General features: G+C 37.7%; 1 protein-coding gene across 6 annotated transcripts in view; it reads left to right on the plus strand.

The window, feature by feature from the left end:
* WWP1 (WW domain containing E3 ubiquitin protein ligase 1) overlaps positions 1-25,606 on the plus strand; it is a 135,015-nt gene extending 109,409 nt beyond the window's left edge. For 4 of the 6 annotated variants that reach the window (XM_051844597.3, XM_051844598.3, XM_051844600.3 and 1 more), the window contains 8 exons: positions 1,260-1,419; positions 4,270-4,403; positions 4,503-4,643; positions 10,806-10,926; positions 13,786-13,890; positions 18,127-18,223; positions 18,655-18,727; positions 24,029-25,606. In XM_051844597.3, the coding sequence (XP_051700557.1) occupies positions 1,260-1,419; positions 4,270-4,403; positions 4,503-4,643; positions 10,806-10,926; positions 13,786-13,890; positions 18,127-18,223; positions 18,655-18,727; positions 24,029-24,128 (931 nt within the window). In that variant the 3' untranslated portion in view covers positions 24,129-25,606. The remainder of the gene's footprint in view (positions 1-1,259; positions 1,420-4,269; positions 4,404-4,502; positions 4,644-10,805; positions 10,927-13,785; positions 13,891-18,126; positions 18,224-18,654; positions 18,728-24,028) is intronic. The other 2 variants (XM_051844599.3, XM_089335497.1) reach the window with 1 other exon arrangement.
* The last annotated feature ends 347 nt before the right edge of the window (positions 25,607-25,953 follow it).

Below are 25,953 nucleotides of genomic sequence, written 5' to 3' on the forward strand. Positions count from 1 at the left end.
GTAAAAAGTTAAATTGTAAAATAAATTGCTGATCACATTTTAAGATTTCACCTTTTTAGTTTTAGTTCCCATGTAATACATTGACAATAAACTTAAAACTTGCATAGCAGCAGTACATTGTATCTCTGTATGATCAGCTAATATTTTTTTAAAGATTTTATTTATTTGAGAGGTAGAGTTACAGACAGAGAGATGTGCCGATCTGAAGCCAGGAGCCAGGTGCTTCTTCCTGGTTTCTCATATAGGTGCAAAGGCCCAAACACTTGGGCCATCTTCTACAGCTTTCCCAGGCCACAGCAGAGAGCTGGACTGGAAGAGGAGCAGCCAGGACTAGAACCGGCACCCATATGGGATGCCGGCACTGCAGGCAGAGGATTAACCTGCACCATGCGCTGGCCCCAGTCAGCTAATATATTTAAAACCCATTATGTACATTTCTTAAAATACTTACAAGAGTTAAGGATGCAAAAAGTATATAAGTATTTGGCTTTTTAAAAGATTTACTTATTTTTTTTAAAAGGCCAAGTCACAGAGAGAGGGAGAGACACAAAGCTCTTTCATAGCTGATTCACTCCCCTAGTGGCCACAATGTCCCCAGCTGGGCCAGGCCAAATCCAGGAGCCTGGAACTTCCATCCCTCTCCCATATGGTTAGCATAGACCCAAGTTACTTGGGCCATCTTCTGCTGCTTTCCCAGCAGCATTATCAGAGAGCTGGACTAGAGGTGGAGCAGCGGGGTCTCAAACAGGCCGGAGCTTAACCCATTGTGCCACAACATTGTCTCCAAGATGTGGCATTTGTCTTTGAGAAGCTTAGAATCTACTGGGTGGGGCAGTCCTATTCATAAGAAGGAACAATTGTGAGGTTGATGCCATGAAGTATTCAATGGCTACTACAGATACAGCACTGAAAATTGCTTCCAAAAAATGCTGAAGTTGGATTTAAGCTAGACTGAGAAAAAGTGAGATCTGTGTTGGTTGAATTGAAGTTGAGGACATAATATCAAAACAAGACATGGTATAGAAATAAGCACATGTTGTATGTGAGGAACACTGAATTTATGGTTTGACAACATAGGTACTAGCAGGTAATTTTGAATGTAGAACTAGGTCATAGAAGAGGAAAACTTGACTGGAGGGCTGAAGAATTGGGCAGTGGAATTGTTAAGGGTTAAAAGCAGAGATATGATATATAAATACATATGTGTTTTTAAATTCATGTATATATGAATGCTAAAACATAATATTATTTTCTTATAGAGAGTGGTTTTTCTTGCTTTCCCATGAAGTTTTGAACCCAATGTATTGCTTATTTGAATATGCGGGCAAGAACAACTATTGTCTGCAGATAAATCCAGCATCAACCATTAATCCAGATCATCTTTCATACTTCTGTTTCATTGGTCGCTTTATTGCAATGGTGAGTTCTTAATTTTTGGTTTTATTTAAACTGTGCTTATGTCAAAAGCATGCTAGAAAGACTTAGAAAAATAAGCATTATTTTTTGATATTCACAAATTTTGTTACCAAGGATGTTTGCCTTGAAAGACAGCATCAAAATATAGTAAACTTTTCATACTTCCTATATGAAATCAAGATTATGACTACAAGGATTATTTATATAGCCACTTGATCTTTAAAAGTCCATTCATTTTATAAACTGAAGCCTAATTATAATGTGACTATTTTTTCTGTGACAGGAAAGTGTGAGTTTTCTTGTAACTGCACTGGATTGATGTTTTTGGAGTTTTCAGATCTTTGCAGAAACCCTTGTGGAACTATTGTCCTTTTAGAAGTGTTTGTATTTATTTATTTATACTTTATTATCTGTTAATTCATTCAGCAGATATTAATTGAGCACCTGCTATAATGCCAAGCACTGTTCTAGGCACTGAGGATTGAAGAAAAAAAAAAAAAAAAAAAAAAACCTGTTCCCGCACTCAGGGATCTAAATTCTATTAAAGGGAGACAAATAATAATGACAGATTAATGACAGATTTGCTGAGAGAAGACAGTGTTGCTCTTTTATATGGTGAAGTTAGAGGAGGCTTCTCTGATGGATGACACGTGAACAGAAATGTTAAGCAGGGGAGGGATTGAATGAAAGTGCATCTTCAATGACAAAGAGAGTTTTATGGCTGGAGCTGGGGGTGTGAGTGAGATGAGACTGAGATTCTATGCAAGACCTTTACATAAGGGTTTAGAGAGGGGAATGAGTGTGGCATGATCTGACTTAAATTATTTAAAAACTGCATTGCTGCTGTGTAGAAGAGAATCTGGAATTGGGGCAAAGCAAAGAAAGTTACAAGCAGGAAGACCACTCACAACAATTCAGGTGGTATGGCAGTGAAGAAAGGGAAAAGCAGTTTAGATTCTGTGTATATTCTCAAGCTAGAACTAATAGGGTTTTCTTACAGATTAGAAGAAAGATGTGAGAGAGAGTCAAATATGGTACCAAATTTAATGATCTGTTTGAATTTTATGTCTTATTTCCATTGTTGTTTCCTAATATGGGCTGGGGTGCAGCAAGAACAAATTTTGGGGATAGGGAAAATCAGGAATCTGGATTTGGCTTATAGACATTCAGGTCAACATGTAGAATAGGCAGTTGGATATGTAAATCTGGCCATGATATCTAGATTAGAGAGAGGCATTTAGGAATTCTTGACATACAGAGAATATTAAAAGACTGTGATTGGGAATAAGCATGGACAGAGAAGTTTAAGTCAGAGAAGGAACAAGCAAAAGAGGTGAGATAAGAGATCAAATGAGAGTGGTGCCCAGAAGACAAAAATGAAAGGAAGTGTGTTTAAGGAAGGAAGACATGTTTAACTCTATCATATGTTACTTATAGGATGAGCAAGATGAGGCCTGGGAATTGACCATTTGATTTGGCAAGGTGAGATATTGTTGGATGGCAGAAAGGAAGTTGATGTGAAGTCAGTAGAGAATAGAAGAAGTGGAAACAGTAAATATGAAAAAATTTTTATTGAAGGCTGCTGTAAAGGATCATAGAGAATTGGGCAGGTACTACAAATGGATAGAGTCAAGAATGGGAGAATAAATATTTGTATTGCTAATAGTGATGATCAAATAAAGGATAGAGAATTGATGAGGCCAATAATATAAGGAATATGGGAGCAATGACCTTGAGTAGGAAGGAGAGGAAAGGTTTATTTAGTGTCCATAAAAGTAATAGAAAGCTTATCTGTAATAAGAGTATATGGATTCAGATGCTACAGTTGTGCACAGTGCAACATCCAAAAGTTTTCTTCTGGTTGCTTCTATTTTCAGTGAAATAAGAAGTGAGAGATTATCAGCACCATGTATGTAATGAGGAACAGGAGGTATTTGAGAAAAGAGGAGTGGGGATGAAGTAGTTGTCTGGGAGAGCAGGAGAGTGAATACAGTGGGGAAATATTACCAGGCAGCACTAAGCTTCCACTGATGTCATGAACCAGTTAGCTTGGCATACGCATTTCTAGCATGTTCTGCTGCCTGGGTATAGGCATTGATTAAGCTGAAAATGTAATGGTGAAGTGGGGTTTGAAGGTAAACAAGGATACTTTAGAAAGTTTGTAGGAAAATGGGACTAAAAGTAAGTTTCTTTTGGTGCAAAGAAAAAAAATTGAAGTCAGTACATAGATTTCTCATAATATGCATTTTCCATGAAATTTTTGAAGTACCTTTATACAAAGGAGTAACTTTAATGATTGATGGTGGAATCCAACTTGAGCAAAAACTTAATGAGCAGACTAGAGAGACACCAATAAGGTTATAAGTTATATTGGATATTTTTTTAATAGATCCATGTGGGGTCAGAAATTGCTGGGAGTCTGGGGCATCCTGTGTAGAGTGTTGTAAATGGGGGCAAGGCACAATGGTATTAGTACTGCAGACCTCATAGGCAGCTGTCACAGTAAAAAAGAAAGGATTGGGGTGCACAGAGCCCTTCTTCATTTTGGTATCCGATTTTGTTATACATTAAACCCTGGAGAGAGTCAGAGGATTGGTAATAAAAGTCCTTTGTTATCCTATTTATACTTTTTGTTAGTATATATTACATAGCTCTGTGATCTCTAAGAAATAGATTTTTAACTCTATAATTTGTTTTTCATACTCAGCATTTTACAAGTTTAAGTTTTTGTGGTTGATGCCATTCATATATGCATTCTGTTTGGTCTGGAAAGCCTCATTAATTCTGTTGTTATTATGGTTTAAATGAGTAATTATTGTTTTATAAATTTTAAATATTTTGTTTTCTTGGCAGGCATTATTTCATGGAAAATTTATTGATACTGGTTTTTCTTTACCATTCTACAAGCGTATGTTAAGTAAAAAACTTACTATTAAGGATTTGGAATCTATTGACACTGAATTTTATAACTCCCTTATCTGGATAAGGTTTGAAGATTTATTTTTTCAATAAGGTATTTTTCTGAAACCCATTTATATATTTTGTTAATCAGTATATATATGTATATATATATTTATTTTACCCAGAGACAACAATATTGAAGAATGTGGCTTAGAAATGTACTTTTGTGTTGACATGGAAATTTTGGGAAAAGTTACTTCACATGACCTGAAATTGGGAGGTTCTAATATACTTGTGACTGAGGAGAACAAAGACGAATATATTGGGTAAGGTGATATATCTTATTAAGGTTAAATTCTAGAATTTACAGAATACTATAGAACTAAATCGTGTATCTGTCTCCTTAACTTTATCCTTTTCTCATTTCTTGTGTTCTTCAAATAAAAGAATATACAAGCACGATGACTTTCACTTTTCCATTGCCACTTGCTATAAGCTTCTGCCTTCCCCAGATCAGAAGTCTTAAGAAATTGCTAGTAAAAATAGCTTTGTATAATCTATGTAACTTTCCATTTTTTTTAAATTTCAGGTAAATTTTATATATACAGATTCAGGAACACAGGGATACTTCCTACCTGACCCTCCCTCCCACCCATGCTCCTACCCTTCTTCCTCCTTCCTCTCTTATTCCCTCTCATAATTTTTACAATGATCTACTTTCAGCTTACTTTATGCTCCTAAGATTAACCCTACACTAAGCGAAGAGTTCAACAAATAGTAAGAATAAGACACTGTTCTTCAACAGCAGAGATAAGGGCTTTTAAACAATCATTGAATCTCAAAAGGTCAATTTCATTCCTATACATTAAATTTTTGGTACTCTATTAGTTACCACAGATCAGGGAATACATACAGTATCCGTCTTTTTGGGGACTGGCTTATTTCACTAAGTATAGTGGTTTCCAGTTGCATCCATTTTGTTGCAAAAGACAGAATTTCATTCTTTTTTATGGCTGAGTAGTATTCCATTGTGCACACACACACACACACACAAACACACACACCATAATTTCTTTATTCAGTCATCAGTTGATGGGGATCTGGGTTGATTCCATATCTTAGTTATTGTGAATTCAGCTTTAATGAACATGGGGGTACAGATCACTCATTTATATTCTGATTTCATTTCCCTAGGGTAAATTCCCAGGAGTGAGATTGCAGTCTTTCATTTTTAAATGAAAGGACAAAGGCTCGGTTAGGCAGCAGCAACACCAGTCTGAATCCCATCTTTGACTCTCATTTCTTTTTCTTATTTCTAGTCCATGTCTCTTTCCCTTTTTAAACTTAGGCTTTTAATATGGCTCACCACAACCTTGTTTGAAACTCTGATTTTCTCGAATCCCATGGTCGTGTATAATACTGATTTTCTTCACGTTCTCTTAATGGTGGTTCTCTAAATTTTCATTTCTTAAATACAGGTGTTTTTTCAAGGTTGTTTTGTTTACCCTGATTTTCTAAATGTTTTGCCACCATCACTTATATTTTCTGTTAAAGGAATATCTGAACTTTAGAAATAATTTTCACTTTTCACCCAGGTAAATCCAAACTTTATTAGGAAAAAACTAGGCAGCAAATATTTAAGGTTGTGGGTCACATATAGTCTTACTGCATTACTCAGCTCTACTGGTGTAGTACACAGCAGTCATAAACAACATGTGAACAGATAAGTTTGATTATGTTCCAGTAATGCTACTTATGAGTACTGAAAATGATTTCCAAAAGTGTTCATGTCATGCAATATTGTTTTTAATATTGTTCAAGCACTTTTCCAAAGTGTAAAGACCATTCTCAGCCCCCTTCCTGTGCACAAAAAAGATGATGGGCCAGATTGTGCCTATACACTGTATGTTCACCAACTCCCAAACTTCTAAAGGATTCATATGCTTAAATTTAATTTGTCCAGATTTCTCATTTTTTTTTCTACTTGTTGTTTCCTCTTAATCTATTTCTATTATTCATACTGCCATTTTCGCTCTACTTTACACTTGGATTCTAGCTGTCATCTTTGTCTCTTTCGGGTTTTTTTATTTTTTATATTTGTTGCAAAATGTGTGTGTATCAATACACAGACATATCCATACACCTTACACATTATTCTATATACATACACACCAAATATATCTACACACACACATACACCTTACACATTATTCTGTACTTTGCTATCTGCATCATTCAGGTCAAAGGTGATAAATCTAAGCTTTTTTCTAACAGCTAAAAAATTATGGTATATCCATACTATATTAGCCATTTCTGCTGCCTGGGGTCATTCAGGTAGACTTTTTATGTTTGATAAGCTTAAACCTCCTACAGAGTCCAGCAGTAATAATTAAATAGCACTACTGAAGCATTTCAAAAATGTTACCTGTTTCTAAGTACCAAAAGCAATTTCAGTAAAATGTCATTTAAGCTTTAAATTTTCTTTGCTACTTTGAGCTTTTTACTGTGTTGAGATTATTACTATTATTAGAAATCTTATCTGTATAGTATTACTATGTAAGAGTTGTTATCTAATCCTGAATACAATTTTTGTAGGATTTAGTTTCAGTATAAAAGAGTAATAAACTTTTCTTGTTTTTTAATCTTAACTCTTGAAAATGTTGTGATAATACATTTTAGTTGAGATACTTGATAAATATTTGTGAAGTTCTCTGGAATCTAAAGTGGAAAATGAGCATTTGATTTTGTCTGGAAGAGCCAGAAGGATTCTCCTTAGGATGCTGTGTGTAAATTAGATCTTAAAAGATGCATGAGAGCTTGCCTGATAGAGAAATGGCTTTTTGGAAAGGAGAACTAGCAAGAGCAGAGATATTGAGGTATTAAAGGGATTAGTTTATCCTGGGGATTTTCAACTACACTAATCTAGGAGTGGTATAACATGGTAGAAATAGTGACTAAATAGGAGTTTAGAATGGTAGTCAAATTTTACATAATTTAAGGATATCATATTTCTTTTTGAAGTTTTTGTTTATTTGAAAGGCAAAAAGAGACATCTCTCATCCGTTAATTTACTCCCCAAATGCCTCCACACATGGGGGTGGCAGGGACCCAGTTACTGACTCAACAACTGCTGCCTCTTTAGGGAAGCTGGAATTGGAAGCAGAGCCAAGACTCAAAACCAGGCACTCTGATAGGAGATGTGGGCCTCTAAGAAACCAGGGCTTTTTCTCCTACATTACACAAACAAATATGGGATGATCAGGTTTGTTCTTAGAAAGATAGCTGTGGTGGGGCCGGTGCTGTGGCAGAGCAGGTAAAGCTGTTGCCTGTAGTGTTGGCATCCCATGTGGGTGCTGGTTCGATTCCCGGCTGCTCCACTTCCAGTCCAGCTCTCTGCTATGGCCTGGGAAAGTAGTAGAAGATGGCCCAAGTCCTGGGCCCCTGCATCCATGTGGGAGACCTAGAAGAATCTCCTGGCTCCTGGATTCATATCAACCTAGCTCTGGTCATTGCAGCCATTTGGGAAGTGAACCAGTGGATGGGAGACCTCTCTCTCTCTCTCTCTCTCTCTCTCTCTCTCTCTCTCTCTTTCTCTCTCCCCCTACCTCAACCCTCTCCCCCTCCCTCCCTCTCTGTCTCCCCGCCTCCCCTCTCTCTCTCCCTCTGTAACTCTGCCTTTCAAATAAATAAATAAATATTAAAAAAAAAAAAGTGTAGGGGCCAGTGTGTGGCATAGTGGGTTAAGCTGCCACTTGTGGCACTGGCATCCCATATTTAAAAAAAAAAAAAAAAACAAAACAACTCTGGCATAAGTGTGGAGGGTGAATTGGGAGTGACAGCTAGGAAAGGAAGTGATTTGAGACTAGAAGACTAGTTAATCAGTACTCTGGTTGTAAGGTACTATAGACCTGTAATGGGGCAGATGCAGTAGATACAAAAATGAGGGAATGAATTTTTAAGAATGTTACAAGAATAGGATGGTTCAGATTCAATGACTGCTTGATTGAATATACTGGGGGATTGGTTGCCAGTTGGATTTTGTTTTTTTGTTTGTTGTTGTTGGTTGTGTTATTTTTTGTGGTTTTTTGTTTTTGTTTTTGTTTTTTTGACAGGCAGAGTTAGACAGTGAGAGAGACAGAGAGAAAGGTCTTCCTTTTCCATTGGTTCACCCCCCAATGGCCACTGCAGCCGGCGCACTGCGCCGATCCGAAGCCAGGAGCCAGGTGCTTCTCCTGGTCTCCCATGCGGGTGCAGTGCCCAAGCACTTGGGCCATCCTCCACTGCCTTCCCGGGCCACAGCAGAGAGCTGGACTGGAAGAGGAGCAGCTGGGACAGAATCCGGCACCCCTACCGGGACTAGAACCCGGTGTGCCGGCGCCACAGGCAGAGGATTATCCTATTGAGCCGTGGCGCCAGCCCGCCAGTTGGATTTTGTAGCAGGATATCCAAGGAGTGATGTCCTATAGACATCTTAATTTCAGGAGGGAAGTAGGATTTGGGAGTTCAAAACTTGCTGGCTTTTCTGTGATAGTTGAAACTTTGGTAGTTGAAAATCCATCTTTAGAGAGCAAATAGCTAGAAGAGCAAAGAAGACAGACACGCAAGTAGCACCAACATTTTTGGAATAGTGAAATTAATGAAGGGGACTGTGGGGAGCAACTCGGACTAGACTAAGTTACTGGAATTAAGACTTATTCTATGCATCTGCTCTCCCACAATATGGCGCTGGGAGAGAAGTAAACAGCTTCCGCACAGCTGCCTCCAGTTCAACCAATAAACTGCAGGACCTGCTCCTGATTGGAGGAGAGCAGTGTACTCGGCGTGTGGGTAGCAGAGTTGGGATTGGTGGAAGAGGACTATAAAGGAGGAGAGAGACAACATGCACCAGGAACATCTATCTGAAGGAATACCTGTGCAGCCCCCGAGAGAGCCGGCCGGTGGTGTGCCGCTCCCCTACGGAAGTGGGGAAAGTGGCAGGGGGAGCCGCCTTTCCACGGAGGTGGAAGGATCGGCAGCCAACCCGGGAAGGACCAGCAGCAAACCCGGGAAGGGCCGAGCAGACAAAAGAACAGCGCAGGGTCTAGTGTCGTTCCTCCACGAAGAGGGGGAGTGACAGGGGACCAGGAGCCACCAAAGCCAAATCAGGAACAGTGGTGTTACCAGACCTGAGAGCAACTGCATGAGAGCTGGGAAGGCTAATGTCTAGTGTAACAGGACGTTCGTGTGGCGTGAACCTAAGAAGAGGGTGCTGGATTTTGTAATTGGGAATTCCTGGGTGACACTTGTAAAGAAAATTTTTTATTCTTAGAGGAGATATTGAAACCAAACTGCCATGGTTTAAAATTTGGAGGAATTGGAGGTGAGAAGCTGGAGGTGGTACTTGTGGTAGTAAGAGAACCAAGAGAGTAGTATAAGAGTTATTCTGCGTTGAAGGAAGGGTTTTGGATGAAAGCAATCTGAACTGCTCTGTGGGCAAACGGGAAGAAGAGTAGGATGGTAGAGTTGACATTATGGGGCAAAAATGGTTAGTGATTAATGATGGGAAGTTTTGAAGGCAGCAAGCATGGAAGGTTTGCCTCAGAATAGCATAAGATCAACTTCCCCTAGACACAAGAAGGACTTACAAATGGGAGAAGCATGGATAAATTTGCTTTCTTTTCACCACTAGAATCATTGGTTTCTCCTCCTCAAGCAGTATCTGCTGTTACTCCAGTGGGTCTTCTCCAGACCCATCTCCTTATAAAAGATTCTTGGACAAATTTTGTGTCTAACTGATTTTCTTATTTCTACACTTGATCTTAGCCAAAAGGCCGAGAAGTGATGGTATTCTGTTTCTTATCATGAGTACTTCCCTACCACACAACTGCTTTACGTCTCCTCAGAATGTTTTATTTCCATATTCATTTCTTCCCTTCTGGTTAGGTAGTCTTCATGTTCTCCAATAAACCAGCATGTAAAGAACCTATTCTCCAGCTTTAAGCCTGCTTAAACCACACACTGAACAAGCATGTGGCCTGTAGACAGATTGCCCTTGCATGCTATTGGGACAGTCCTTTGCTTCTCTGGTGGGCAAGGCTTTGAATTGGAGTCCTCAGATCTTTGGCAAATGCTTTGTGGAAGGAGAGCTATTAAATGCCCTTGCCTTCCTGTGTCAAAACACTGTATTTGGAATTGCTTGTCTCAATATAAATGGGAAATAATTAGTACTAGAATTTGTCTAGCTTACTGATAAGAACTTACTTTTTAAAAAAGCCCTTTCAATTGCTACTGGTGTGTTAGAACTGTATTCTCATGGAGAATCATATACTAACTCTAAAGTTATGTCTGCATATTGTACTACATAAATACAGACATACTCCTATATGTTTGTTTTATGTGTATGTGTATGTGGTATATTTAGAAAGAGAAGGAGCTTTAAAAAATTATGGTTTTTTAAGTCTTTTACGTCAAATACAAATGACCTGCTTTTAAAATATATTTATTTTCAGTTTAATGACAGAATGGCGATTTTCTCGAGGAGTACAAGAACAGACCAAAGCCTTCCTTGATGGTTTTAATGAAGTTGTTCCCCTTCAGTGGCTACAGTACTTTGATGAAAAAGAATTGGAGGTTAGTGTAGGGAATGTTAAGGGTGGAGTGTATGTGCTGTTTTGTGGTTTTATAGAATAGTTTCCACTCATTTTTAAATCATGTAGTACAGACAACCTTGGATCCTTTCATTTGTCTGAATGTTTAGATGGTATTAATACTAACATTAGGTGAATCTTGATGGCATTCTCTGAACCATGATGATGATAAAAATGTAGAATCATTAATGCCAGTTGTTAAGGATCATAAAGAGTGATTGAAACATTATTAATAATAATTCTTAGAACTTTGTGAAAACCCAGTTTGGTGGTGAGTTGCTTTAAAGATCAGATTTTTTTAAAAGTATTTTTTTTTAAAGAGAGCATCCACTGATTTATTCCCCAAATGCCTGCAGTGGCCCCCTGTCTAGAAGGTGGGGAAGGGAACATAGCCAGGATCCAGACATCAATCCAGGTCTCCTACATCGGTGGAAGGTGGTAGGAACCCAGTCAGTTGCACCATCGCTGCTGCCCCCAGATTCTGCATGAGCAGAAAGCTGGAATCAGGAGCCAGACCTAATTATTGAACCTAGGCACTCTGAAATGGGACCCAGGCCCCCTTAACTGGCATTTTAATGGCTAAGTCAAACATCTACCCCAAAAGATCAGATTTTTAAGTCATGAGTTCTTAGTAGTTTTAATAGTATTGGGACTTTATATATATACTAAAATAGCTGTCTGTGTTAATATTTAACACTGTAGCCATCTTGGGCTCTCTAGAAATAATGGTGAATTTAACAAGGCTATGGATACAATTTAATAATAAAAAATTGGTTTTATTTCTGTGCATCAGTGACAGACACTTGGATGTTGAAATTTTAAAGTTTCATTTTCTAGAGCATTAAAATTTAACAAGATTGCTAAACCAAAAACAAAGATATACTACCTTATGTTTTAGATGTCATTTTCTCCCTGCTGACCTAGAGATTCAACAAAATCCCTGTCAGTACCCCCAAATATTTTAAAGAAAGTCATAAATGTAAATGTGAAAGTTTTAAGAAAAGATCTTGATGTAGGCAAAAATTCCTTAGAACACCAAAAGCCAATAACAAAAAATATGGGTAAATTGGACTTCATCAAAACTAAAAACTTGAGCTGTTAAAATGAAAGCATTAAGTAAATGAAAAGGACGACTTACATACTGGGAGAAACTATTAAGATAATGGTCTGACATCCATTTTAGAAACTCATAACTCAAAAAAATTTTAAGTACACAAAGACCCACTTCATAAAAGAAGTTAACGCATGGGAAGTGCAAATTAAAATTAAGTGAAATACCACTTTGGGATGCTGTTGGTAGTTTCTTAAAATGAATGTACGTCTACCTTATGGTTTAGCAGTTCCACTATTGTCTGTTTACCCAAATGAAATAAATTATATATCCACATAAAAACTTGTGCATAAAAGTTCACAACTCAATTCATCAAAGCCAAAAAAGTGGAAATGACTTACATGTCCATAAACAAATGAATGGGCAAACCAATTGTGGTATATGTGATATACTCATATCATGAAATACTACTTACCAATACAAAAGAATGAAATACTCGTACCCACAATAACATGGATAAATGTCAAAAACATTGTGCTGAGCAGAAGACAAAAAAGCAGAAGAGTATGTGTGTGTGTGTGTGTGTATATATATATATATATGTATGACATGGATTCTCAAAAAGGCAAATGTAATCTCTGGTGAAATCATTTATCACCTAAAGCAGAGATGGAGATGATGGTTTTGACTGTAGAAAAGGGAAATAGTAAAATATGCTCTAACTTGATTGTGATGTTGGTTATACAAAGTATATACATCTGTTGTAACTCATCTGGCTTTATAAACTTATGCATTTTATTGTGTGCAAATTATAACTCAGAGTTGATTTATGAAAAGATTGAGGTAAGATTTTAGATTATTGTGCCTGAAATAATTTTTATCCCATTTATAACAAGTAGAGGTTATTTGAAAATTTCATCTGTGAATAATCTTTTAATAATAAATAAGTTATAAGAGGTTAGGATATTTTTGATTCCTAAGTAAGATGGTATAGATTTATTATTATTATTATTTGAGAGGTAGAGTTGCAGTGAGAGGGACAGACAGAAAGGTCCTCCATCTGCCAGTATGCTCCCTAAATGGCCGCAACAGCTAGAGCTGCACCGATCTGGAGCCAGGAGTTTCTTCCAGTTCTCCCACACGGGTATAGGGGTCCAAGCGCTGGGGGGCCATGTTCTACTGCCTTCCCAGGCCACAGCAGAGAGCCGGATCATAAGAGGACAGCCAGGACTAGAACCACTGTCCATATGGGTTGTCAGCGCTGCAGGCAGAGGATTAACCTACTGTGCCACAGCATTGGACCCAGTGTTAAGATTTTTAAAAAAGTAGAAATTGATCTTTGAAACTAATCAATTTATGTACACAAGTAAGGGGATTATGTATATATGTGTGTATGTATATATATGTATTTGTTTATATATATATTATACACACACACACACACACACACAGAGATTACATTACCACAAGTGGTAATGTTTCTACTGATGAATACTCCAAATGCTTTTGGTTTGAGTTCAGTGAACATGGATAAAGTACCAAAGAATCCTTTATGCTAAATTGTCACTGATTGTTAGAATTGCTTACTGTGATTATTTCTCATGCACACAGTTTTGCGCACTGTGCATTGGAAAATTTCAGTTACCTAATTGTTCTCTTCACTAAGTCTTTATTGTATCCCAATACCTTCTCATTTCCTAGGTTATGTTGTGTGGCATGCGAAAATTTCAGTTACCTAATTGTTCTCTTCACTAAGTCTTTATTGTATCCCAATACCTTCTCATTTCCTAGGTTATGTTGTGTGGCATGCAGGAGGTTGACTTGGCAGACTGGCAGAGAAATACGGTTTATCGACATTATACAAGAAACAGCAAGCAAATCATTTGGTTTTGGCAGGTATTTGCTTTCATCTTCTTGGAAGAAAGTATACAAAGAAAATAATTTCTAATAAAATGGTTTAAAAATAACTTTTTTAGTTGAGACTGCTTTTGGATATGATTTTTAGCCTTCCAATTCTAAATCTAAAGTGAATAGTGTGAGTACTTGTTAAAAGTATGTTTCATTGTTTTTATGAATAAAGACATGAATAACAATCTTATATAAGAATGATTTCATGGTAATAGTTGTAGGTATAGCATTATTTTCTAAAGGTATCAAAAGCATTCTATAAATTCCATTTAATCTCAGAAGTAAATGAAGACATGCTTTTTTTAATTTTTTATTTTTTTTAAAGATTTTATTTATTTATTTGAGAGGTAAAGTTACAGACAGTGAGAGGGAAACACAGAGAGAAAGGTCTTCCTTCCCGTTGGTTCACTCCCCAAATGGCTGCAATGGCCAGAGCTGTGCCGATCCGAAGCCAGGAGCCAGTGCTTCTTCCCGGTTTCCCGTGCAGGTGCAGGGGCCCAAGCACCTGGGCCATCCTCTACCACCTTCCCAGACCATAGTAGAGAGCTGGATTGGAAGCAGAGCAGCCGGGACTAGAACTGACGTCCATATGGGATGCCAGCGCCGCAGGTGGAGGATTAACCTACTGCGCCACAGCACCGGCCCCGAGGACATGCATTTTTTAATGAGAAAGTTAGTGCAGAAACTTTGATTCTTTTTAAGATAAGATGCTAGGGAATTATAAAATCTAGAGGATAATGTCCAAGGATACTTATTTCCTTATTTTAATCAACTTTTTGCTTGTTTTCTATGTTTGAGAATTTAAAATCTGTAGTTCAAGGATGTCCTTCACATATGTATTCTGATAATTAAGACTTACTTGATCAACTTAATGCCTGAACTTTTGGTTCACCTCTGTGTAACTGTTTGATTTACAGAAAAACAGTGACCCGGGGTTTTATACTGGTATAGATTTTCCAGAAGTTCTATCTTTCATAAGGACAATGTCATGAATTTATTGCTTAACATTTTCCATTAGTGTAGCCACTTCTAGAGGTTTAGCTTAAAATATACAATAACATGTACAGATGGCACATACCAAAGTATTTAATGCAGTGTTATCGGTGTACTAACAGAGATTTGAAACAACCTGAATGTTCATTAGGAGAGGACTGAGTAAATAAACTATCATTTATCCGTTTTATACTTCTATACTTTATATTAATCATTCTTTTTTAGAATACAAATTAAAAACATTGGAGAATATGTTTTAATACAATATTAAGGAGAAAATGGAAGGTACTAACTAATGTGCATTGTCGCTCCCCGTCTTCGTGGAGGAACGACACAGGACCCTGCGCTGTTCTTTCGTCTGCTCGGCCCTCCCCGGGTTTGCTGCTGGTTCTTCCCGGGTTGGCTACTATCCCTTCCACCTCCGTGGAAGGGCAGTTCCCCCTGGCCACATTCCCCACTTCCGCAGGGGAGCGGCACACCGCCGGCCGGCTCTTCTCGGGGGCTGCACAGGTGTTCCTTCAGCTAGATGTTCCCCTTAGATGTTCCTGGTGCATGCCGTCTCTCTCCTCCTTTATAGTCCTCCTCTGCCAATCCCAACTCGGCTGCCCACACGCCGAGTACGCTGCTCTCCTCCAATCAGTAGCAAGTCCTACAGTTTATTGGTTGAACTGGAGGCAGCTGTGCGGAAGCTGTTTACTTCTCTCCCAGCGCCATATTGTGGGAGAGCAGATGCATAGAATAAGTCTTAATTCCAGTAACTCAGTCTAGTCCGGTTTGCTCCCCACAGTGCATAATATGCTGTTCTTTGGTTAAACAGAAATTTGCATTCTGTATAGTAAAAGTATGCTATTATATGAACTGGCTATTTCTAAAAAGGCAGGAAAAAAGTAGCAGTGGTTCTAGAAGGCAGGTGAGCACTTGGAGGCCAAGGTGGGAAAAACTGCTTTTCATACTCTAGTCTTTTAGTCTTTTTTTTTTTTAAAGATTTATTTTTATTTATTTGAGACAGAGTTAGAGAGAGAGGTAGAGACGGAGAGAGAAGTCTTCCATCCACTGGTTCACTCCCCAAATGGCTGCAACGGCTGTAGCTGAGCCAATCCGAAGTTGGGAGCCAGGAGCTTCCTCCAGGTCTCCCATGTGGGCACAGGGGCCCAAAGACTTGGGCCATCCTCCACTGCCTTCCCAGGCCATAGCAGAGAGCTGGATTGGAAGTGGAGCAGCCAGGACTAGAACTGGCGCCCGTATGAGATGCAGGCACCTTAGGCCGGGGCTTCAACCCGCTGCACCACAGCGCCAGCCCCTAGTCCTTTTGAATTCTGTGTTACTACTTATTATAAATAAATTAAAATGAAAGGAATAAATCCATTTGCAGACCTAAAATACCTGAATTGCATTACACACTGTGTATATAGGTGTCTGCAGTCTTATTAGGCTCTTTACTAGCTTTGTTACACTTTTTATTCTCGTTTGGACATTTCTATCTGTGTAGCCAGGGAGCTTAAGCTTAGGGTTATATAAATATGATATTTGTATTTTCTAAATTGGATTGAAGGAAAATGATGTTTATACCAGAACTGGTAATAAACTCTGTTTCCTGTCTGATGAAATATGTACCCGATTACAGTTCTAATGTGAAACGTTTTTGGTCACTATTAGCACATTTCTTTGTCTTAAACTTAAAGATTATCCCCTATGTTAATGATACCTCTGTTTTCAAACTGTTCCCTAAGTACCTTGCTTTCTTTTATACTCAAACCAATCAAATCTGTATTTTACCACATTACCCATTTCTGTTCTGCTTTAAAAAGTACTACTCAGCAGGCACCATGGCTCAATAGGCTAATCCTCTGCCTTCGGCACTGGCACCCAGGGTTCTAGACCTGGTTGGGGCGCCAGATTCTGTCCCGGTTGCTCCTCTTCCAGTCCAGCTCTCTGTTGTGGCCCGGGAGTGCAGTGGAGGATGGCCCAAGTGCTTGGGCCCTGCACCCGCATGGGAGACCAGGAGAAGCACCTGGTTCCTGGCTTCCGATCGGCTCAGCGCTCCAGCTGCAACATGCCAGCTGTAACATGCCGGCAGTAGCAGCCACTTGGGGGGTGAACCAACGGAAAAAGGAAGACCTTTCTGTCTCTCTCTCTAACTCTGCCTGTCCAAAAAAAAAAAAAAAAAAAAAAAATTACTACTCATGATTACTACTCATGGGACCAGCACCATGACGCAGTAGTTTAATCCTCTGCCTGCAACACCAGAATCCCATATGGGTGCTGTTTCTAGTCCGGGCTGCTCCATTGCTGATCCAGCTCTCTGCTATGGCCTGGGAAAGCAGTAGAAGATGGCCCAAGTCCTTGTGCTCCTGCACCCACGTGGGAGACCAGGAAGAAACACCTGACTCCTGGCTTCGCATTGGTGTAGCTCCGGCCATTGCAGCAATTTGGGCAATGAACCACTCTCACTGTTGTAACTCTACCTCTCAAATAAATAAAATTTTAAAGTACTACTCCATGAACTAGACAATTTCAAGGAATATATAATTTGTTTTTTTGGGTACCTGTCAGGAAGAACTCAAAGCACTGGGAAAAGTGTTCAGTGGCAGAAATTACCACAGATTATTCTGAGTGCCAATAGGAAGGTATTCATTTGTTTTCTGTTGCTTAGAAGGGAGATGGGTAGCTGACTCAGAAAAATACAATGGTTTAGAACTCAACCAGACTCAAGTCCAGATGTTAGTTCTTGAGAAGGACAAATTATTTAACCCATCTAGGTCTCTACTTTCTTGTATGTGCGGTGTGGCTGCAATAATAATACCTATCTCAAATAATTTCTGTGGGAATGAAATACATAAAAACACATGGCACAGTGCTTGGCAGGAGCCCTCATAGAATAGCTGCTATTTTACAAGCCAACAACTTACCTGTCCTCTTCGCACTTTTAGTGGTATGACCTTATTAGTCAAGTGATACCTTAAGCCTCTTGTTTATTTCCTCCCTTTAAGAATGTAATACTGGCCAACCTATAGTGCTACTGTGAGGATTAACTGAAGTTAAGATTCATAATGGATTTATCAAAGTGCCTAGCCTTTATACATGAGAAATGTTACAATCACTTTTTATCACCTTTTGAACCAATGTCAGTGTTAAACATGATTTAATTTTTTTCAAGTGCCTACTAGTTTCATTATTGAGGATAAGTTAGCACTTATTTTATATTAAAGTACATTTGATTTTGTTATACAGTTTGTCAAAGAGACAGACAATGAAGTAAGAATGCGACTATTGCAGTTTGTCACTGGAACCTGCCGTCTACCTCTGGGAGGATTTGCTGAGCTTATGGGTAAATGCCCGATTCACTGCATGTAATGACAGTATTGGCCTTTAGAGATACAATAGACTGGAACAGAAGGATTATTATTCTATGCTCTGAGAGGGCTTCTACTGGAATGCAAAAATGAGTGGTTAATATCAAAGGCATGTGTAAGCCAAAAATGAAAGTTGTCTCATAAAGCCTAGGAAACCATTGCTTTCCTTCCTAGAGTAATTGTGAAGGGAGCAAGAATCTGTGGAAAGTTATTTTTCCACTCAAAGAACTGTTAATGCTGGGTGTCTGCACTAATGAGCCTCTACAGGTAGACATACCTTGCATTCAGAATTTTTTCGTTTATTCTGTATCATTCATGATTATGTGACATACTCTGTTATTTAACTAGTTGTCAAAACCAAGAAGTCCAAAGGATCAGATAAATTTTGTCTTGTTTTCTGGTTTAGGAAGTAATGGGCCTCAAAAGTTTTGTATTGAAAAAGTGGGCAAAGACACCTGGTTACCGAGAAGCCATACATGGTAAGTTTAATAATCCTAAATAGGAAGGTCAAAGCCAGAATATCTTGTTTTCTAAAATACATATCTACGTTCCAGTGTGACTGTCGAGTCACTAGTTAGAATCTGTATTTTAAAAACAGACTAATGCAGCATTCTCTAAACACTTTAGGAGAGTTCTTATCAGTGAAGAGAAAGAGTTGAGAAATATATCCATTGACTGAACAAATAGAGTACCCATTAGGTATAAAGTAAAACTGAAGTGCCCTCTTCATTCTGTGAACTTTATGCTTCCTGATGGGCTACACATGAGAAACAGGTAAACAAATACTGTGGAAATAAGTAGACTGCTCTAACAGAACAGCTGACAAGAATGGACTTTAGATTAGGTGGTGGAGATTCCCTGGAAGGGACAGTAGCTAAGTTTGATAAATAGCTTGCTGTGGGAATAAAGAGGGGTAAAAGCACTCTTTGAATAGAAATGTTGCAGTAAAGCAAAGATCATGAAGTAAGAAATTGTTTTTCAAGGAAATGAATGACCACTGATTTGACTGGAACTTGGTGAATCAAAGGAGATGAAAAAGAATTTGGGGTTTCACTCTAAGAATATTTAGAAGACTTTAAAGAGTAATGGAACCTAACGAAAAAAACACTCTGGTAACAGTGCAGAGAAGGAATTGGATGCAAGGATGAATGCAGGAAGATTAGATGCAAAATAATTATGGTAACCAGTGGAAAGATGATAGCTTAGACATACATGGTTCTTTCCAGAGGTCAAAGTATTTTCATTCTAAGCCATTATTTATCTTTTTTATTGTTTTGACAATTGTATTTATATTGCAAAATTGCTTGCCATGTCTTAGCACAAAACAAGGCAGTGGCACCAAGCTCATGACTCTGTTCCTTATATTCTTCAACATCACACCCTTGATAGATTTAAAGAACAACAACGAAAAAAAGGCCACATGCATTCACCATGGTTCTTTAGCTTTATTAAATCTCAGTGCTTGCGTATATGTTTTTCTAACATTCTGTGTTAGTCTGAACAAAGCACTTTAAGGAACTTTTTTTTTTATTTGACAGAGTGACAAATGACTTGAGCAGACTCTGAGGAATAACAAACAGACATTTGTTGGCTGCAATTGAATTTTCAAGCAAAAACTGGAATTTTGGAAAATTTGTATATACTACCATAGATTTGACAGTTTCCTAAGACTTTAACAATAAGATTAGTGGTAGTAGTGTTGCAAATAAATATAGTTTCTCCCCTTGTTGTCTACTTAAAATAACAACATTTAGAAAAGCTTTTTTACCTTGTTGAAACAGTATTTTCAAGTGACCAACAAATGCATGCTATTACAAAATCACACAAGGACAAAATGCTCATTGAGAGTGCAAGAGAGACCAATAGATCTTATAATGAAGTGCAAAATATTCTTTGATAAGACTTCAGACCCCTCCTTGTGCATAACCTTGTCAAATTTAGTGCTGTATCAAAGAAGAATATCCACAGTCATCTGAAATGATGACTATAGTTTTCTAACTACTTATCTGTGTAGGGCCAGATTTTCATAAACTTTGTCCAAAACAATATGGTACAGACAGATTAATAAATACAAGTATGTTTTGGAATCCAAATACAAAAAGGCCTGTTAAACTCTAAAATAAGCTCACTGGTTACACTATTTTGTAGTCATTTTCTTTTAATATAATTTACACTTATTTTAAATTAAATATTTTTAAAATCATTTTACATTCTATTATGGTAAAATATTGATAGATGTAATTCACTAAACAAAATCTCTTTAAGGTTCTCAGTAGTAAGAGTGAAGAGTGGTCCTGTGACCAAAAGAATTGGAGAGCCTTTGGCCTGGATAAAAGCAGCAGACAATTTGTGGAGGCAAAATAAAGAGTTAAAGTAAATTTTAGATTTTATAAAGGTTTCTATTGAAGTATGAGGGGACTTCACCACATAAGTACAGAAAGTGGAATTAAAAGGTTTATCATGATGTAGAAACAAGTTTTAATTCCATTCATAGCAGGATCTTCAGAAAGTTCTTGGAAGATACATGGATTTCAGAATTTTTTTTACCAAAATAAACTTGTCTTTGAATTCCATTTTTCCTTGAACTTTTGGAAGTACCTTCATATATGGTACTTTTGAGAACATATTGGAAGAGCTGGCAGAAAATAGGCAGGTGTTAGAGAAACGTGGCTAAGAATGCTGGGCAGTATTGGATTGCTTGTTTGGATTTGGTAGTTCATTTAATGACAACAGTCAGCCTGACTGCAGGATTTCCACCCACCTGCTTCCTCCACGCTCCCACCATACACTAATTTTCAGCTATTAAGGTGCGAGGACCAAGAAAACAGAAGATGGATACATTTAGCACTTGATTTTTGACTTCTTATTTTAAAATGGGGAGAGATGTAGAATTTAAAAGTATTTGCAAGGTATTGATTATAATGATGTATCATGATTTCTAAAGTAACTATAATGATGATGTATGGATAAAGAGAAGGCAGGACAGGGCAATGAAACAATAATGGGTTAACAGGTTGGTATTATCTAAGGTGGAATGACAGGTGGTCAGAGAACAGAAGTTTTAAATTAGAAATTGACTTTACTGCTGAAGGCAAGGCACCATCCTGAGATGAGTAACTGAAGTACAGTAGGAAAGCACTAACAGTTTGCAGGGCAAGGGATGTGAAGCCGTGAGGAGGGAGAGGAGGACTGAGCCAGGTGCCAGTGTTGCTACTGAGTGAAGCTCAATAGGTACCCTAAGGTGGGCTCAGTGGACAGCCTGCGTTTCAGAGAAGGAAAGTGTTATTGATTGGCTGCAGGGAAAATAGTGCATCTTAAGATGATTAGATTTCAGATATGTCAAGAGAAAAACAGTTATTAACACTATAGGAGTCTGTAAAATCATGAAATAGAATTTGAGAAGAATGGATTTGAAAGATCTGAGATGGAGAATGGAGACTGGGAATTCAGACCAGGGGAAATGCAGGGCAGTATTGGGATGAGCATTGGGAAGAAAACAGAAGTAACGAATGTGGTTTTGTGTATGTTACACACACATCAGACTTACTGTTAGAACTAAAACTTAAAATGGTATTTTGATATTTATATAGTATGCAATAAAATATTAATGGATTTTAGCATATCCCTGTCCTTTTACTTGTAAAACAGTGCAAAAATATAATGGCTAATGTCTTAAAACAGAGGCCTGTTTTGGATGTTTTCAGGTAATCCTCTTTCTATTGTTATTCAGCTCAATACTGACTAAGTGTTATATATTTATATTTATATATATATTATATATATTTATATTTAAAGCAGAACAAAGGTATAAGAGTAGAGCGAGAACTCTGCCCTCAGAATTTGAGAATCTAACAGGAGAAACCAGCCTGTCGTAATAAAGAATAGATTACAGTGTATGTTAAAATGTAAATAAAATAGCTTGTGGACAAGTGAATTTCTAAGTCTATGTAAGATACTCAAAGAGAACTTCCTGGAGGAAGTTGGAGCGTTTGTACTGATTCTGATGAATAAGATTTGGGCAGAAAAGGTATTCTGGACCATAGCACCATAAAGAGCACTGCCATAGAAAAAGAGGATGTGTTGTATTTAAAGAGCATTAAATAAATTGGTGGAGGCCGAGGCCGTACTGAGGAGCATAGACTTCCTTCCCTCATGTCAGGCACGTGCCATCCACAGCAGTTCAGAGCAGCAACAGTCATTAAGAGTGGCATAAAATTAGTATGTCCTTTTAGCAGAGCACCCCTGCAGTGATACAAGACTAGGTAGGTTGTAGAGAAAAAATAACATTAAAAAAAAAAAAAAGAAGAAAAACAGAAAATCTAGTAAGATACTACTAAGGTAGATACAAGGATGTGTTGGCAACAGAAATGATCAGGAGGGAAAAGACAGGAAAAACTGGTAGAAAGATAACAATTTGTCATAGGTTATATATAAAAGATGTAAAAGAACAGAAAATTACTATTATCTGGACTTAAGATTGTGTCTACAGTGAAGCATAGTTTAAAATAAAGGGGAGGGGCCGGCGCTGCGGCTCAATAGGCTAATCCTCCGCCTGTGGCGCTGGCACACCGGGTTCTAGATCCGGTCCGGGTGCCGGATTCTGTCCCGGTTGCTCCTCTTCCAGGCCAGCTCTCTGCTGTGCCCCGGGAGTGCAGTGGAGGATGGCCCAGGTCCTTGGGCCCTCACCCACATGGGAGACCAGGAGAAGAACCTGGCTCCTGGCTTCGGATCAGCACGGTGCGCTGGCCGCAGTGGCCATTGGGGAATGAACCAACGGAAAAAGGAAGACCTCTCTATCTCTCTCTCTTACTGTCTACTCTGTCAAAAAAAAATAAATTAATTTAAAAAAAGGGGGAGGGCAATAATATCTTTACCGTTTTTTAAGATACAAACAATATTTATGTTCTGAGAGCAGCACTGTTTTAACTGGCTGCCTTGTTTCAAAAAGCTTTTAATTTTCATCTTTCGTGACTCCTACATGAGCCGAGGCAAGGGCAGATGAGCAGTAGAGTGGTAGGAGGTCACCTGGATAATTCATAGAGGAAAAGCTCCACATGAGCGAGTTACTGTATAGACAGGTTCCAGCCTGAGAAGCTGTTTCACTGGTCACAGAGAGGGAACCAAAACACAGACATTGAATCATACTGCTGACCAGTATTGTATCCTAGGAAATTAAATGTTACTCTGACTTTGTAAATTGAAAAACAATACATTATGATTTTAAGCATTTTCAGTATTTTTATATTTTTCGTCAGTTAGTCCCAGAAGTCTGACAATACTGAAAAGGTGTCATTTTAGATGTTATACATATGGTGAGGAGATTATTTGAAGAGACATAGAAAAGTATGTATTTGTTCACTGTCTCCACCCCAGAACCTGAGGTCCACGAGGACAAGGCTTTGAGTTTTTCATCCCCATCTCATCAGCTTCTGGCACAGTATACAGCATGGAAAAGATTCTCAGTAAATACTGAACTGATGAATGAATGAGTGAATGAAAGAAATGTACTCTTAACCCAAGAGAATTGAGTAGGGAGCACATACATGTGGCAGTCAGGAATACTACAGAAAAATGATTTAAAAAATTCTTTGGTGCTTCAGTTACTATTTGTAATTTATTTTCTATGGGAAATGTTAAAATATTATTTATGTATAGGTCTTAAATAGCTTGCTCTTGGAAATGCTGATATATAGTAATAATGTGCTTAAAAATACTGTATTAGAAATGTCTCATAGCTTATTTTATTGAAAACATCTGATTTTGTTTTTGTTTTTGTTCAGTTTTAATCGCTTGGATCTACCACCATATAAGAGTTATGAACAACTAAAGGAAAAACTCCTTTTTGCAATAGAAGAAACAGAGGGATTTGGACAAGAATGAATGTGGCTTCTTGTTTTGGAGGAGCTCTTGCATTTAAATACCCCAACCAAGAAAATTGCACAGATAGTATATATAAGCTGTTCATTCTGTACAGGAGTTTTCTGAACCTTTCAAAAGTATAAATGTTTTCCGTTCTTCCACAGAAATATGCAAAACCATTCATCTTTTTCTACTTTATTTATTGTTCCCTTGAAATGACTGACCAGGAAAAAGATCACCCTTAAATTTTGAAACAAGCAAGAGACTTTATTAAAAAATAAGAAGTATATATCTCTATTAAGCATATATGATAGTGGCTCTAGTTTTATAGAGCTCCAAGTGTATTAAACATCACAGCTGTTCTTCACAAAGATCTGGATTTGCTTTACCTTTATTATCCAGGGGAAAAAGTGCAAACTGCTCCATGTTCTTCATGTAACAACTCCTGAGGGCATTTAGCTGCATGGCTGTTCAGGAAGGTATTAAGGGCTTAAGCCAAATCTTACTTTGAGTATATTTAAAAATGCTGCTGGCTTTTCTGAAGACAGGTGCTTAAACCTGTCAGTTTGTTTTAAATAAATAGAATAGTTGAAAATTTTTCCCTCTTTGCTACATTAGTAATACAGTGAAAGTATGAATGGAGACCATACTTACATGAAAGTTCTATTAGATCCAATACCACTTAGTTTATTATAGAGATTGGTAAAAATTCATTCAGCAGACTAGAGGTTTGTTTACATGTTACTTTGGGATATTAGGTATTTGTGAATTAAAAAATCAGGCACTTCTGTACTTTTCTTTTTAAATCTGTGACATCCTTCAAATTTTATTCACAATAAATTGATGCAGTTTGATACATAGGAACATATAAAAGGTAATGTGAACTTTGCCACTTTTGTGTTCAAAATTCCAGTTTTATAAAAGCAGATGAATTGAAAAGTTACACAAGCATTTGAAACACAAATAGAAGACTAAGGATTTTCTATTACTGTTTGAATATCTTCATTCCTTTCAAATTCATGAAAATTCTATGTATCTGAATTAAACAAGCATATTAAAAACCTTCTGGGTCCTCTTTCCCCCCTTTTACAATTATTTTTGTTCTAAGTAAATAACACTTGTTTTTCATTATAAGGGCATTTGCTGAACTACAAAGATGTATAACAAAATCTGATGTGAATGATATTAATGCTACTTTTAGCAAACTGGACTTCTTAATTAATACAAAAATTTCAATTTCCATTTGTATCATGCTTTCAATATGCACTGTAAACTTCTTTAACTTAAACTTTTTTTTATAACCATTGAACTGACTTAGGAATGTGTTACCTGTAAATAATTCACTGCTAAGTGCATACAGAAAATACTAGTATACAGTTAACTTCCGTACAGTTTTTGCTTTCCAAAAATTTTATTTTTCTACATAATAATTTAGATTGTGTTCTGCATTTTATTCAAAATTCACAGTAAAGGTAAAATAAAGTCAGTGATCCACTTGATTGAATAGATTCCTTTCCCAAATCCTAACTCCAGACATTCTGGTTATTTTCAAGTCTTACAGAATTTTTAAAAAGAATTCTAATGTATATGACAGGTTACACAATAGAAAGTGATTAACCTTCAAAAGGAGTGCTTAAACTGTACCACTAAAGTTAGACATTAGACACACAGGTGGCGTAGCGCTGTAGAGCATTCACTGTGACAGAAGTTCCCGAGTACCACCACTCAGTGGAGCTATACCAGAGTATCAGATTTACGTGGTTTTCTGGGTAATTACCCCCCTCAACATTTCAAGTAAGAAACTACCTTGTACCACGAACTTACAGGGAGACCAAACCAGTTTTTT

The sequence above is a fragment of the Oryctolagus cuniculus genome, chromosome 6, assembly GCF_051225735.1.
Source record: "Oryctolagus cuniculus isolate XC-2025 breed Fujian yellow rabbit chromosome 6, ASM5122573v1, whole genome shotgun sequence".
Classification (NCBI taxonomy): domain Eukaryota; kingdom Metazoa; phylum Chordata; class Mammalia; order Lagomorpha; family Leporidae; genus Oryctolagus; species Oryctolagus cuniculus.